The 15,982-nt window shown below is 41.1% G+C and overlaps 1 protein-coding gene across 2 annotated transcripts in view; it reads left to right on the forward strand.

The window, feature by feature from the left end:
• Positions 1–11,299, forward strand: part of birc6 (baculoviral IAP repeat containing 6) — a 112,732-nt gene extending 101,433 nt beyond the window's left edge. For both annotated transcript variants that reach the window (XM_086044536.1, XM_086044537.1), the window contains exons 72-73: positions 7,646–7,780; positions 10,078–11,299. In XM_086044536.1, the coding sequence (XP_085900662.1) occupies positions 7,646–7,780; positions 10,078–10,257 (315 nt within the window). In that variant the 3' untranslated portion in view covers positions 10,258–11,299. The remainder of the gene's footprint in view (positions 1–7,645; positions 7,781–10,077) is intronic.
• The last annotated feature ends 4,683 nt before the right edge of the window (positions 11,300–15,982 follow it).

Below are 15,982 nucleotides of genomic sequence, written 5' to 3' on the forward strand. Positions count from 1 at the left end.
AATTCTGACATGCCAGGCTTTCGTCGTGGTGGTCAGGAAGCGTCCCAGACGCCAAACGACCAATCGCTGAGTATGTCACACTACACGGGCTATGATGCGACAAGACAACTCAAAATCGGCTACGAGACACTACATTTGTCGCCGTTTGTCTGTCGGTCCAAAATCGGGCTACATTCGTGTAGTCTGACATCGGCATTAGACGAACATTACTGTAACTTTATTATTAGAAGCTAATGCTAGTAGCTGTTGGCTAACTATAAACTGTGCTAACACTGCAGCTGTGTTTACCTGTTACCGTTAACACGATGCCGCTTCAAAGCACTCCTTTCGCTCTGGACCTTCATCCAGTCTAACTTCCAAGTCATTGTCTTTGGGGTTGGTTATTTCTGTTTTGTGTCAGTGAGATGGAATTGCAGAATTTGCTAGATCTGAAAGTGACAAAATAATTAACAGTTGAAGGTTTCAGTACAGATTTTTAATAAACTGTTTTATCTCAAGCATACTGTATCAGTAAACATTAAGCATTCCTTTGAATCCTTGTACTATAAAGCACATTATTATTATAACACTTAGTATATAAAAAGTGTTGGCTAATGGGCCCTAGGATATGAGGATATCTGCATCCTTAAAATGTTTTAATTCAATTTTATAATTATATATGACATGTAATCCTTGCATCAGCTGTTAAAAGGGATTAAAACCACCAACGTCGCAAACACATTGTTTTCTTTGGAAAAGTTTGTAAAAAAAAAAAAATTATTTTAGTCTGTGCTAAAATTATGATTAAAAAATGATATACTTATAGGACGACTGTGGCTCAGTTGGTACAGCGGGTTTTACAGCGACCGATGGATTGCCAGTTCAAATCCCAGCGCCTGTTGTCGTAATGTCCTTGGCTATGACACCTAATTTGCTTGCAGTGGTGGGCCTGGCAACACCTTGCATGGAGGCAGCCGCCCATTGGTGTATGAATATGCGAGAATGTCTTTCTAATGCATGTTGGGACCATATGGTCTTGTAGATAAAGTGCTATATAAGTGCACTCCTTTCACCATTTTACCTTATACTTATTTTATATAGTATGACAAAACTATTATAGCAACATTTGTCAAGATATTGAAATAGAAAATAGAAATAGAAAATTAACCCCATTACCATTAGATCTTGTATTACTGTTGACGTGAACTGTTAAAATAGTCTGAGCCTTAGACTGTGATTTCCTTTAACTTGCAAATAGCATGGATGGAAGAAGTGGTCAAGGGCCAATCCCACAATGACATCATCTCTGTCCCTTTCAATTAAGGAATGTAATATTTTAGGAATGGCTCAAGGGGTGGAAAAATCACACTTGAGTCTGAGACCATAATGTGAAGTCATGACATTTAATCTCTTTATACGTCAAAGGTCAGCTTATTATGATTCACCATAGCCTGTCAACAGACCAAGTTAGTGTGCTATTGGGTATTTTGCACACTTAAATATTTTAGAAAAAAATGCTTTGTCACTTCATGGTTCACATTCTTTCACTTTATGTATAGTAGATTTACAGTCTGCAACCCCGGTCTATAACCCCGTTCATACGTTCATATTTCTGTGTCTATAACCCCGTTCAAATTTCTGTGTGTGTCTGACCTATAATGTTTTCAAACCAACTGAAAAAAATATATATATTTTAGTGAGGGCAAGTAAAACTAAACCCAGCCAGACTTCAGACCAGAATCCGATCAAACAAGTATCTGTGCGATGCTCTTATAGCGGGAAAAAAAAAAAATTCTTGAGAATAATATGTTGAATGCAACACCTTCTGTCTAAAAGTTGCCCCTTGTTTCCGAGTTTGGTCATGTGACATTCACAAGCACAGCCGTGATTCGTTGGTACCTGAGCTCTGAGCAACGCATGTCATTATCAGTTGACAGCAATTGACAAAATTCTGAGATATTGGAGAGGGGCGTATTATACATATAATCATTTTATACTTTAGATATCACTGTAGTTTTTTGCATTAAATTGTAAATATTACATAGTGTTTATTAAACTCAAAGTGGGACAGTGTAGATGCCATTTTATTTTTAGTACTGTAATTGTGAGTGAGAAAGGAGTTCCTAACTAGTGCTATAATGGGAGATCTGGAGAATGCGGCACAAGCGTGAATTGCACAGCAGCAGGTTGTCAGGTGGAATTAAGGACAATCAGTTGTGTGTTAAAATATGGATGCCTGAGAGCAAAAGAATAAGTATACACTTGGACCTTAGTGTGTAAAATGTGTTAGTAAGCTGGGTGTGTAGAGGTGCTGCTCAGAGTTCCATAACAATATGTTCACTTATATCACGCGTATGATCATTGGATTTAAAATCGTACATTTTAACAGATTTTGCTAGACAATGGCACTGGGGATTGCTTTTGCCTTCACGTTCAGTCTTATTTGATCGATGTTCAGTGTTTCCCACAGATCTGAAATTCACTTGGGTGGGTGGACGCTGGTGGGGGTGGGGCAATTTTTTTTTTTTTCAATTTTTTTACTTCATATGCTAGTGAATTTTCAGAGTAAAAATTGTTGCCACATTACTCAGTGGCACCACATTTTTTGCACTTATTTTGTATTCAAATGAAAAAATAATATTAATAAAATAAGACTGTCATTGGATCATAATAGAAAAAACTGAATGGTGACAGTGAAAAAGAAACATACTGAGCCTTAAAACATATAACACCATGTTGTTTGAGATGTTAATCCACAAGCCCAAAGCACAAAGTGCTTTGCAAGTATGAAGTGCACAGAGACTGGGGACAGAATTTGAATGACCATGTCGCAGAACGGCGACCACAACCTCGTCATCGAACGTGACAAAAATAATCTTAATGAAAAGTATGGTTTGATCAATTTATCCTAATTGTGGTTTAAGTTGGCCTATTGAGACGATTCAAACATGGAATATAGTTGAGATTTTGAACTTATGACAGAAGTTTGAATGGAAACTCTGCGAGGCCGGATCTTGCCTCTCTGTGTTGTCTTAAAAAAAAAAAGTCATGTTCCGCCGATTCCTTGCAAAGACAGAGACTGGTGTGCAACTCTTACAGCCCTGCTGGCTTCCCTGGACATCACAAACAACGCAAATAAGGTGCATGCTAATCGACATTAGCAACATTAGCTTAGTCCGTCGACGGACAACGGCTCCAAATGTCTCCCCGCGACTACAAAACACGCCCAAAATCACCCAGAATATCTCCAATAAAAGCTCTGACCACAGCACGAGCCATTTGTCGGAACACCGAGCTCTACCATGTCAATGAGTGCGGCTATTGGGAGAGAGCGACGCATGCGCCTTACCTTGGCCACATCAAGTACGAGAGCGACCGGGCTCGCACAAGCAGCGTGATGTCACACACGATCGCTCCCAGCAGCACGCATACCAACTCATGTTATTAGTAAATAATAATTATTATTATTAATTAATAATAATTAATAAATATACATTCAATCCGAACAGCAATACAAGTGTTTTGGTGAAATTAATAGTATACTGTAACCTGTTACACGCGGCAAAGCGGCTGCGTAGGTGTGGAGCGCTCCGAGAGAGCGACGAATTGGCCAACTCGTCACATTTTTGCTACGCACCGCAGAGGTATAAACTAGGCTTGAGTGACGGCAAATTAACGTTGCATGCAGTATCTACAGTCGTGACCCGTTTTTTTTTTTTTTTTTTTTTTTTTTTTTTTTTTTTTTTGGAGGAGGGATTTTTTTTTAATTTATTTATTTTCTTTATATATTTTTATTAAATTCTCTTGAAAACTTCTTGGGCGGCCATTTGTTTACTTGGGCGGCCTGCCCAAGTATTAACATGGTGTGGGAAGCACTGATGTTTAGTCTGCATTCCTGGAGTGAGAACTGACAGTTTTGTTGTCTCACATGTGCACTTTTAAATTTGTGAAGGAAGACAATCTGTATATCAGTGTTAAGAAATGTTAAGATTTGAACGATTCTACTGCTATTAACGATACTGCTTATCAATCGGGCACCTTAACAATATTCTTATCGGTACTTGGTTCATGATTCAACTTTTGCTTTTCCAAAACACGTATTGGGCGGCAGGTCTCATGTGGTAGAATGGTCAACTCCCAATCTTAAAATGGAAATCAACCCAAACATATTTTTTACAAGAACATGTTCCAGCAGGGCCACTAGGTGAAACACGGCATTCTGATTAATATTGCGTTTGTGGAATATGAGTTAGGCAGCAAAATTCATCGCTTTTTAGCCATCTCGAGTGCGGCCATTTTGTCACTTCTGTCGACTAAAAATGACATCACAACTACTCAAGGCTCAGGTAAAGACCAATCACGGCTCAGCTTCAGAAAACAGGTCAGCCATATTGGCCGTTACTTGAGCCCTGAGTAGTTGTGATGTCATTTTCAGTCAACGGAAGTGACAAAATGGCCGCCATCAGATATGGCTAAAAATGGGTGGATAAACTCTTATTCCACAAGCAAAATATTTATCAGAATGCCGTGTTTGAACTAGTGGGCTTGCGTAGAATATATTCTTGAAAAAAAATATGTTTGGGTTGTGGGTTCTTTCCTCAGCCCTTGTGACCATGTCCAAGTGTCCTGGAGCAAGATGCTGAACCCCCAGTTGCTCCTGATGCCGCAGCATCAGTTCAACCTGATGGCATTAGCTCGTTGGACCAAATGTTGGTAGCTGGTGCGTTCCCAGAAGCTGCAGTCTGGAAATTAGAGTCAGTTGGTTGAGTACCGCGAGCCTCAGTGTGTTACTGATTGGAATACGTAAAACCATTAATAAATAATAGCTTCATAACGGTGATGTGATTCACTCCTGTCCTTGACCCGCCGTCTGACAGACATCTTCTGCATATCCATTCCTTGGCCCGTCTTCCTCCCTTGGTTGCCCTGTGGAATAATGAGTGGACGTTGGACAGCATTATCTCAAAGGTCACTGAGTTTTTCTGGTAGTCAGGGATCTGCCTCTGCCAGTGGACCTCATCTCCGACTGCACGTTTCCTTCATGTGTGCTTGTGTGCGTGTATCCAGTATTGTTTTCGTCAACGATGACAATGACGAAAATGTCGTTAACGCCCCTTTTTTTTCATGACGATAACGAGACGATGACGGGCTAAATGTGCCTCTTTGGCGAAAACATGACGTGATGTTCATGAATTTTTGGTGACGAGACAGGACGAAATTGTTAGCGTGTGGTCTGTCAGACCTTCAAAATGTATGACATCCCTTCGTATTGTACACGTAATCTGTCTTTCAAAAAATTGCAATGCTGGTGCAACCTATCCTCGTTTGGGCACGCCCACCGCCTGGACAGCACGCGGGGCGCACGCGTCGCCCACACCGGCACAACAAAACACTAACAGGTCTGCGGTCATTGGTCTCGGCTCAGGCACACTGACACGCTTTCCTTTGACGGACCATGGCGACAGTGACAGCAAATGGGCTTGGTGGTCGGAAACGAAGGAAAGCTATGGACATACTTTCTGTACAACCCAGCAGAAAGAACAACACAATGCATTGTAGACAGCGGTAACGGTGAATGTGCCCACAAACGAAGTGGAAAGGATGACAAATCTCAAGCGACATCTGAGGACTCACCACGCTGATATTTTGTCCCAACTCGTCATGTTAACTGTATACATTTACTTGCACTCTGTTATTCAACAATCGGCTGGTGATCAATTTCATTGTGCTTAAAGTTTTCCACGTAACTCGTGGCGCAAATGGGCTGACTTAAGGCATAAGTTATTTTAGTTGAGCTAACGTCAAGGCTAATGTCAATTCATTCACTTGTTGTGTGTAAAGTCAAATATTAAAAATAGACTAAGGCAGTGGTCCCCAACCATTTTTCTACCACGGACCGGTTGGTCCGTGTTGGGGTTTGTGTGTGAGTGTGTGTGTACAATAATAAATGCGAATCCACTGTTTTTTTTATTTCACCAATATTGAATGACTTTTTAGCCTTAGCAATGCGGTTAGCCACCAAATTACTTACATTTTTGACGAATCATTTAAAAAATGTATGCCTGTATGTACGGAATGTATGCACGAAACCTTGTATGCCTATTTTTAACTAAAACGGACTAAAACCTTTTTGAATTTTCGTCGACTAAATTTACGAAAACAAGACAAAAACTTTTTGGGTGAGTTTCTGTCAACTAAAACCTGACTAAAACCTTTTTGAGTTTTCGTCGACTAAAACTAGACCTAAACTATCACTAATAGGAATGACTAAATGTGACGAAAACTAATAAGCATTTTCGTCCAAAAGACTAAGACTAAATCTCAAATGCCTGCCAAAAACAAGACTGCGTGTATCCTAATCCAGCATTTGCTACAAGATCGGCGCCAGTTTGCATAAAGTGTGTCTTCGTATTGTGATTGATGGCCATGTCCAAATACCAAAAGTCAAGTGGCTGTTTGCGCCGCTACATGGAGCCTTGGGGAAAACATCCTCTTTTAACCTCTGTATGTTTGCCATGTCTGCGCATAATGTCGGCTTGTCTTTTCCAATTTTTGTCACAAATCCTGTCTTGGCCTCAAGAGAGCTTGAGCAGACGCTCAAATTTGCCATTTTTACCACACATCAGTGACCTTGAAACATTTATTGTGAGATGGAGATCATCACTCACCTCGGCGGATGTAACGTGGTTTATGGGTGTAGGGCACGAGGATGAGATGGGAAGTTGTGACTGTGATGGATAGAGCGGAAGAGGCATGTGGAAGGAAGATAGAGATTAAAGTGGTCAACCTTCTCTGCTGCTTCTTTGCAGCAAATCAGCAGACCAGAACTAATCCAGCAGTCCTGCCGCAGATCAAGGGTTACACATATAGTCTCTGCTCACCACCAACAGCAAGTTAGCTGAAGGACAGAAGGGGGCTAAAAGCAGTGAACTGAAGTGACGATAAAGCTGGGGTAGGGTGTTGAACGGAAGATATCAAAATAGGACTTAGGCCGCCTCGGTAATAAAACGCCTCATAGTGTGGTTGTTTTGTTTCAAAATAGAAGCGATTGCGTCTGCTGTGCTTGACACACTCATATTTTCAGCCTGTGTGGTTTATTCCTTTGCAATTGTTTCGAAACTTTTACTTATTTCAGCCATATTAGTCTCCCCGTTGCTTCAAAGTCGTATCACAGCTGTTGCTATGTTACTACTTCCAATAAATGTTACCACCATCAAAGGGTCGGGGGATTTATCAAAAAAAGTTTATGAAGAACTAAGTTCATTCCTCATTTGCTTTCGATTGAATGGTGGATATGGAACTGTTTATCTATTTTTATATTTGATCCTGTAATCCATTATGTTGGCCATTATATTGACGGACGTACTGGGCCACATCCCCTAAATAGTTAATTAATTAATCAGTAAGGTGTTTGATCATCATTATTCATATTAACTAGACATGTTTTGACAATTCTTTCCAAATTTGTTTTTCCATTTATGCAAAATCCAGGAGTGCATGGTTGCAGAGGTTTGGTGCAGACAAACTGCAGAACTGCAGCATTAGCCCCAACAAACCACAGACGATAGTGACTGTCAATATTACATGAATTGTCTTTGTGAATGGATGATTGTGCTCTGTTGATGGTTTTTTTTTTCCTCACCGTGTCACATTATTGTGTTTGCAGGTGATCCACAAACATTTTTACCTGAAGCGAACAGAGATTATGTCTCAGTGCGAGGAATGGATCGCTGACATTCAGCAGTACAGCAGTGACAAGAGGGTCGGGCGTACGATGTCCCATCATGCTGCAGCGCTAAAGGTACTGTAATTTAGAACCATCAGTAACTTTTGTTTACAGGCGACACATTGATGATTGACGGTAACATTGTCACATGGAGAACAATTCGATGTGGACTTGGCAGCTACCCATTCTCAAAGTTTAGTTTGTTATTGTCTAATAATGCTAACAAACCACCTAAAACCTAAATAATGCTGATCCAAAAATACTACTCACCTTTGTGCTTGGTCAGGATAATAATAAATGCCAATAGTCTGTGTTTTAATTCAATCATGGTTGAACCTGCCCTGCTATTGACTGGTGAGCAGTCCAAAGTGTGGCACGCCTCTTGCCAAAAGTCAGCTGGAACAAATTAAGATCAGAAGGTACCACTGGAACTGGGAAACGCACACAGCGCCCCAGTTTATAGCCATTGGGCGACGATATGTATCTATATCAGAATGCAGTGGAACCACAAATGATTGATGTGCTAGCGTCAGAGTCCGAAAATCATTTTATTTTTGTCAGAAAATGCTATCTAAAGCTGGGGTGCCCATTGAGTCGTCCGCAATCGCCTAGCAGCTCGCGAAGGCGGTGTCGGTTGATTGCATGGCAATTACTGCCAACCCTCCCAGTTTTATGCTATTGATATTGTTGCCTGTCAACTGCAGTGAATAGTTAAAAAAAAAACTAGACTCCCTTCTATTATCCCTTGTGAGATTTAGCCAGTCATACGCCTGTTCGCACATTACCACACGCTTACGTTTTCCCCGGAGCTGGAGAATGAACTGCTGGACGGAGAGCCATCCACCCGAACACCGGCTTGAGGCCGGGGCCCTTCCGATGGCGCGTGTTGTGGCTGCCGGTTGGTGTGGTGATGGTGGGTGTGGCGAATTGGACGTCTGGTTGACCGGTGCGTCATGCTGGACAGTCCGCCCGGGGCGCTTGTTGGCCAGCTGAAGGAGGGGAATGTGGAGCAGCATTTCCGGGACATTGATAAAAACATTAAGCCCAAGTACCGGTCCAACATGATTGATGTTCATTGGGAGGTGTGCACACGGCTCGTTTTCAGCATCTCCTCTGGCCATCCCTGGCTGATTACATTACGCATGAGTCATAAGAGAAGGACAGGGAATGTACACTAGTTGTACTGTGCAATGTGGGTTCATGCAGTCATGCATATACACCCACATATTGTACAATTAAAGGAGTCTATGTATATTTTTAAATAAATTGAAAAATGAAAAAAGTAGGTAAATCACTTGGACCTGGTCATTTTATAAGCAGAGCTGGGCAGTCCGTCCCTGGGCCGGACCGGTCGGACCCTCCGGCCCGGCCGGATGCGCATTTTTGGGGCGGAGGGGTCGGGGGTGACAAATTTTTTAAAAAATGGCTGGACTAAGCATGGCCGGAAGTGGATTTTCGTCAGGCCCACTAATCGGCCCTCATGCGTGTGACGTGGTCGCGAGGCGGCCAAATTTCATCTCAGCTTACTCGGTGAAAGGCTTCTTTTTATAGGCTTCTTTCTACTCCCGCGTCGGCGCGAGCGACAACTGCCGCATTGATTCACATGACCGACGCATTGTGCTGTTGGCGACAGGTCTGCAACACATGCCACGCACACATCAGGAATTGATGTTGCTCTGATCGGTCCATTATGTCACTGGTTGCCATGACATACAGTTTCCCACACGGAGAGGAGGAGAGAATGCAGCACGCAGCTCGTTGCTGCTGCAAAAGCCAACCAGTTTGCGGAACGGGGAGGGTGTGGGTGATCATTTTATATGAATAAGGGCGGGGGGGTCGCGGCCGTAAAGGTACCCAGGTCAAGGGTGGAGGGTCGCGACCGCACCGGCAAAAAAGGGACAAGTGCCCAGCTCTGGTGATAAGTAACTCATGCTGAAAAAGTGAGGCATTGTAGCACCGCTTTAACTAAGCAACAAATGGTTAAAGTCGGTGTAATCACGTCAAAATAGCCGTCCATGTATGTCGCGAGAGGGAATCTGACATCTCACTTTATGATTTAAGTGTTTGATTTCTTTATATTAGTTTTGTACGTGTCCAGTCACTGATAGTGTAGTGGTACACACGCCTGAGTTGAGTGCGGGCAGCGTGGGATCGATTCCCGCTCAGTGACGGTCTGTCTGTGTGTGCCCTGCGACTGGCTGGCGACCAGTTCGGGGTGTCGTCTGCCTTCGCCCGTTGACGGCTGGGATAGGCTCCAGCGTCTCCCCGCGACCCTGTATAGGATAAGCGGTTTGGAGGATGACACGTGATTTTGTACATTCGACATTGTGACTTGAGACCGGCTCAACGTGTTTGTGTGTTTTTGGCTGCAGCGACACACAGCTCAGCTCCGAGAGGAACTACTGAAGTTGCACTGCCCAGAGGGTCTGGAAGCGGACGGCGACGAGTTCTCGGAGAAGAGCGCCGCCCTCATCCTCCGAGAGCTGCCCGGTCAGGATTCGGAGAAGCCCGGCGGCAGTCAGGACGAGGTCGGCGGTGAAGGCCAGCTATGAGTCTTTCCTTGGCGGCACCTCGGAGCAGATGGGTTACTTTGGACGGGGAAAAAAAAAAAAAAAAAAAGACCCGAGGCTTTGGAGCACAAGCCGCCATATTGTCCATATTTGTATGTAAAGATCTAATAGTATAATAGTGGAACGCGTGGGGATGTGAGGAACCACAACGCCATGAGACGAACTCTGAACTATGCTATGCCTGTCATGAAAAGTCAACAAAAACTTTTATTTACCTTGAAAAAGTGTGTAAACATTTTGTGCTTCCCCAGCCCCCCGCTCCCCCCCCCCCCCCCAGTTGTGAAATAACCACTGATTGGTATGTTATTAAACTTGTTTATAAATACATAATGGCAGAGGAAAATTATATAAGGGAAACTACCTTTAGAGATGAATGTTTACTAAATTTTAATTTTTTTTTTTTTTTCCTTCATCTTTTGGACTATTAGAGTGACAACAGATGTTATTGAGAATATAGTGGTTATTCTTAAAGGACAATATTTAAGATAATGGCAGCCAAGAAGAGGAAAGAAATGAGGAAAACACTACAGAGGGAAAGAAAAAGACAAAAGCCCCTTTGGTCACGCGTCGCTTCATTTGATATCTCTGGGATCATATCCACTTCAATAAAAGCTGACATCCTTAAATGTTATGTTTTCCCTCTTCCCAACGCTGGATAAACATTCTGGATCATGAGACTGCGTGTCACGTCCACGTGTCATTTGAAGGCTTGTGCATGTTGTATGTGTGTCTTCTGTGCGTGTGCAACAATCCCCGTGAGATACAAAGCTGTGATGTGCCTTTGAGTGACACCATACCACCAAATACTCCAGTACACAGTGTACCTTTACTGAATTTCTTTTGCCGTTTCTACACAGTGATGATTATGGATTTTGCGCCATCTGACATAGAATTGCTTGGAACTTTTTTTTTTTTTTTTTATGTTGGAACTCCAGTGAACAAAAAGATGCACTTTCTATTTTAATCACTCCTTAGAACAGCCGCTTAATCCTTTTGCTAGGACATTAAATGATGCTTGAAAGTATGCATCGTTTGTGCCAATGCTTTTTTTGTTGTCCATTTTCCATGTGCAGTGCTTTTGGCGTATTACCGAAGACGAAGAATTCCTGCAAACAGGAAAGGTCAATTTATTGCTCAACTCCTCACAACTTGAACATAAAATGACTACGGTAAATACGTTGCTGCTCCTAATGCAATAGTAAAGTGTACAGTATAGACTTACCCTGAAGAGGTTTCATGAAAACATTTAAAGAATTGCAGCAATCAATAAGGTTTTCACACATTTCACCTAACTGTAAATACAGCCATAATATTCAATGTCAATAACCACTTGAGTCCGAACAGACTAATTAGATAAGTGTTATTAAATAGCTAGAAAACATCTCAAAAGGAAAAGGGAATTGAAGCCCTTTGGGTAGAAGAAACCAAGATCAAAGGAACAGCCCACAAGCATAATCAAGCAACTGTAAAACATGGCAAAGACTTGTCAAGGTGTGCATGAAAACAAAAAAAATAGATGATTATAGAGACAGGAAAACAATGGGCTTCCGGCAATGCTTAGTGTGTGTGTGTGGGGGGGGGTGCGCGCGCGCGTGTGTGTGTGTGTGTGTGTATGTATGTGTGTGTATATATATATATATATATGTGTATATATATATATATATATATATGTATATATATGTGTATGTGTATATATTTATGTGTATATATATATATATATGCGTATATATATATATGTATGTGTGTATATATATGTACATATATATATATATATACATACACACACACACACACACAGCTGCACAAAACATGCATGGTAAATTGATTGGACTCTCTAAATTGCCCCTATGTGTGATTGTGAGTGCGGATGTTTGTCTCTGTATGCCCGGCGATTGGCTGGCAACCAATTCAGGGTGTCCCCCGCCTACTGCCCGAAGACAGCTGGGATAGGCTCCAGCACGCCGCGACCCTTGTGAGGGTAAGCGGTATAGATAATGGATGGATGGAAATATATATGTATTACTAGTGCAGTCTTTTCAAATAGGGTTCAAATTTAGATAGTGTTACAAACATCATCTGTGCAAGTCTTTTCTCTTTTTGTCTTTTTTTTTTTTTTTAATGCAGAAATAAACATCAGAGCAGTCTAAAGGTCTGGTATTTGAGAAACGTCCGGAATTTGAGAAACATATTTAGCATTTCCAGAGGTGGGTAGTAATGAGTTACATTTACTCCGTTACATTTACTTGAGTAAGTTTTGGGAAATATTGTACTTCTGGTAGTTTTAAATCACTATAATTTTACGTTTACTAGAGTAAATTTGTGAAGACTCCGCTACATTAGGCTACATTGAACCCGTTACTTATATCCCATCCGCGTACGTACGCGTCTCTATCGCTGTACCCCCCAACCCCCCTCCCCCTTAGCCCCCCCTCTCGCTCGCTCGCTCGCTCAAAGGAGCATTTATTTTGTCCGAGACCTGCGCCAGGCTCTACCTGTGATTGTGTTTCACCAATCAAACGTAGCCCTATAGCCCTGCAGTCTCATCACGTGATCATATTCAACTTCAGCTCCGGGAAAGAGTTGTCTTCGGATGCACACGCAGTTTATACGAGTTCATGGGCTACCTTGTTGCTCCGCCTGTTTAAAAAAAAAAGTACAGGGGCTGACATTTTTTGCTACTTGTGCTTAATTTCTTTATTTTATTTATACTATCATTTTATTGTTGTTTAAAAAAAAAAGAAAATAAATGAGACGTTGCTATAGTGACTGATTTCCCCCTTCGCTTTATGTCGAACATACAGTATAAGAAAATAATAAATAAAAATAAAATAAGAAAAAAAAGGAGTGCCATTTAAGTGCATAAAAAAAGACAGACATACATTACATGTTCGAAAAGGAGTAGGAAGAAGTATATGTACACTTTTATATTCCTAATTTCCTACCCCTTTTATCTCCATTTCATCAACAAGATATTACAATACTTTCCAATTGTCCGCTAATTCTATAACAAGAAATAGTATTATATATAATAGAAACTACAGGCAATACACTTCCATATCCACTACTGATTACTATATTAATAAATGCTGTTAAGCGTAGTTCACTATTCGATTATACTGGATTCTGTTCATACGCATTGGTACATCTATTAGAAATATGGGTAAATGGGTTTACATAATGGCACAAGAACAATAGTAATAATAATGATAATATAACCAGGCAGTGATGACCATATATATATATATGTATGTATTTCTACAACTCTATCAGCCTCGCTTTATATTTCTCTAAAATACCTATTTTATATTTCGTTTTGAACTGGTGTATGTTTGAGCATTGTTGTAGATCAGTACTCAGTTTATTCCATAGTTTTACTCCACATATACATATAGAAAAACTTTTCATTCTCGTGCGTGAGTACTTTGTCTTTAAATTATGTGTTCCCTTTAGATTATAGCCACCTTGTTGTATGGCAGGCTAGTGGTGGTAGGACCCAAGAGCAGACCGATGTAAAAGTAACAAATAAAGTTTATTAAACAGAGAATCAAAGTAACAAAGAAACTGAGGACCGGGCGTGGCAGTGGCTGAGCTCTCAGTGCTTGGGGCTGTGAGAGAACAAAGAAGAAAAGAGTCCAAAATTGAAGCACTGGGTTAACCTGGGAAAGAGTTCTCAAAAACAAAGTAATTAACTAAAATTCACAAGTACACACTAGGAGTGATTTCAAAGTGTAACAGAGAAAAAAACTAAAAAACAAAAGGGAACAACTCGAGATCTTGAATTGCCAGCCGAAGGTGAATACAACCTGCGGCTAAATACTGGATGAGTGATGGAAAACGAGTGTGAGCTCAGCACACCTGTGCACGCCCGGTCCTGAAAACAAAAACAGAAACCAGCACAGGAAAAGGAACTACAAATCCTTCAAAATAAAAGGGACCAGCAGACTACTCACAACACACCTTCTCTTTCTGAAAACATAGTTTGAACATTACCCGGTAGTAAATTATGTTTTGCTTTGTAGATTAGTTGTATGGTTTTATATTCTATAAACTCAAACAATTTTAAACTTTTAGAGCATAGAAACAGTTGATTTGTGTGGTGCAGATAACTGACGTTGTGGATTGCTCTCATAGCTCTATTTTGCAGTATAAAAAGAGGCTGCATTGAATTCTTGTGTGTTTCCCCAGACCTCTGAACAATAGTTTAAATATGGTAAAACTAGTGAGCTTTACAGAATGTGCAAGGATTTTTGGTTGAGAAAATATTTTACTTTAGACAGGATAGAAATACTTTTTGAAAGTTTAGATTTTATATATTTAATGTGAGGCTTCCAACAAATATTCCGGTCAATAATTACCCCAAGGAATTTTGTCTCCTCCACTGTCTCTATGTTTACACCTTCAATTTGTATTTTAACTTGGTTGTTTGCTTTGACATTTCCAAACACCATCAGTTTTGTCTTGTTTATTGATAACTTGTTTTTGTCAAGCCATATTTTAAACTTTTTGGAACTCTGATGTGATCCAGAATATGTTGCATTTTTTCACCAGAAATCTGAATATTCGTATCATTGGCAAACAAAACAAATTTCAATAACATTGGCAAACAAAACAAATTTCAATAAGTGGGAGACTTTACATATATCATTAATATATAATATAAATAATTTTGGTCCTAACACTGACCCCTGGGGTACACCACACACGATGTCCAAACATTTCGATTGAAATACTTAGTACTATAGTTTTTTCACCAATACTTTTTTACTTTTACTCAAGTAATTATTTGGATGACTACTTTTTACTTCTACTTGAGTCATATTATTCTGAAGTAACAGTACTTTTACTTGAGTACGATTTTTGGCTACTCTACCCACCTCTGAGCATTCCCTCCCATGATGGAGTTAAAAAGCCAAATGGCAGGAGGAAGGAAGGATTTCCTAAGTATGTCACTGCAGTAGCCTATCACTGAAGCCGTTCTTCTGCCTGGCGCTGGGCAGGGGATGCTCTGGATTGTCCAGGACGGGCAGAAAGAAATTTGTTCCGTCCTCTGCGCCACAGATGTCAAGCTGCCCAACTCATTGCCCACAACAGAGCCTGACTACATGCAGTCCACTCCTGACACAACTGTCGCAGTGCAGGCGCCCGCAAACTTCTGCACGTGACAAATCTCGGAGTTGTATTCAGTCCGTATCATATGCTGAGCCAACAGGACAGCTGTAAAGAAAACAAATAGATTTTTGCATCCATGCATTCTCACAACTTTTCTCTTCCTCGTCACGTGAGAGGATGTGACTTTTAACTTCACTCCGTGTTCTGATTGTCTCTAAAAATAGGCCTTATCATTGGCAGAAGCCAAAGATGCATTAAAATTTACAACTTGTGAATAATAGCGGCGTGATCGTTTCACATTTTACTGCAACAGTGAGGATGCTGTGGGTGGTGCACAATGTGCAGGAGGGACACCAGGGGCATTATGGCGCTGAAGGTGATAGATGGATGATGAAGACGACAAAAATACCTACGCGACTGACAGTATATGTAAGTGATGAGGAAGAAATCGTCTCGCACATTAAGCATCCAGTACAAGGTAAAAATTACAAGTGTAGTAATTTATGGAGGACCATGGCGAGATGGTGACACGAATAACGAACAAGACAAGGACATTACTTTTTATCATACCTGTCATTATACAACAGGGGTGTCAAAC

The sequence above is a fragment of the Filicampus tigris genome, chromosome 11 (assembly GCF_054856515.1).
Source record: "Filicampus tigris isolate MCC_2025a chromosome 11, RoL_Ftig_1.0, whole genome shotgun sequence".
In the NCBI taxonomy this organism is placed as follows: domain Eukaryota; kingdom Metazoa; phylum Chordata; class Actinopteri; order Syngnathiformes; family Syngnathidae; genus Filicampus; species Filicampus tigris.